At 37.2% G+C, this 795-nt stretch overlaps 1 protein-coding gene across 1 annotated transcript in view; it reads left to right on the top strand.

The window, feature by feature from the left end:
- Positions 1 to 726, top strand: part of LOC119588210 (hemolymph clottable protein-like) — a 24,837-nt gene extending 24,111 nt beyond the window's left edge. Inside the window, 2 exon segments of the mRNA XM_037936911.1 lie at positions 9 to 127; positions 453 to 726. Of these exon segments, the coding sequence (XP_037792839.1) occupies positions 9 to 127; positions 453 to 500 (167 nt within the window). The 3' untranslated portion in view covers positions 501 to 726.
- The last annotated feature ends 69 nt before the right edge of the window (positions 727 to 795 follow it).

Genomic DNA, 795 nt, shown 5'->3' on the forward strand with positions numbered 1-795 from the left:
CATTCTAGTCGTGATAAACTGCACTGAATACAAATACCAAGATGAGCATGACGTGTGTGCCTCAGGTGGTCCGCAACCGGTGTCGCTTTGCCAAAAGAGTTCCTCAGATCAACCTTATTCAGTATCGGTAAGTACTCTGTAACGTTTGCAGCTGATATATAATTCATATAGTAATATTTAGTGACATAGCTAAACTTCGGACCCGTGGGAGAATTCCATTGAGGAACCTTCTTTATTTGTTAGGATGGATGAAAAATATGACAAATCAATCATATTGGTTTACTTATTTGCGGTAAAAATTGTCCATCCTGGCTACGCCCTCTCATACTCATGGGGGTAGCATTGCGAGAGTGTTAAATAATAGAAGAGTGGTAGCTGATAGATATGAGGTATCATTGCATTCCCAGATGGAAAGCAATATTGTTTTCTTTATCATTCCACTCTAATTACAGGACAGAGATGATGAGGCCACACCTTGGTATAACTGCCTGCATATGTAACTGACATAAATGACTGCATGAAAAAAGTATTGATACTTTTGCATATTTGCGCCGGTAAGTTTGTCCTGTATACGTGTATATGTAACTGGTATTAGAATACAGATATTAGAATTTTCAGACGGATATGCTCATTACTAAGGTTTCTCTGTTGGTTACTTTGATGCAGTCTCATTGGTCTGACTTTAAACAGAACTTTATGAAATCTTGAATAAATGAACTAATTGTATCTTACACTTTTATTCCTATCCTCACTGTATATACAGGAAAAGCACGTGATCCATGTAGACAGTAATAT

The sequence above is a fragment of the Penaeus monodon genome, chromosome 23 (genome assembly GCF_015228065.2).
Source record: "Penaeus monodon isolate SGIC_2016 chromosome 23, NSTDA_Pmon_1, whole genome shotgun sequence".
Classification (NCBI taxonomy): domain Eukaryota; kingdom Metazoa; phylum Arthropoda; class Malacostraca; order Decapoda; family Penaeidae; genus Penaeus; species Penaeus monodon.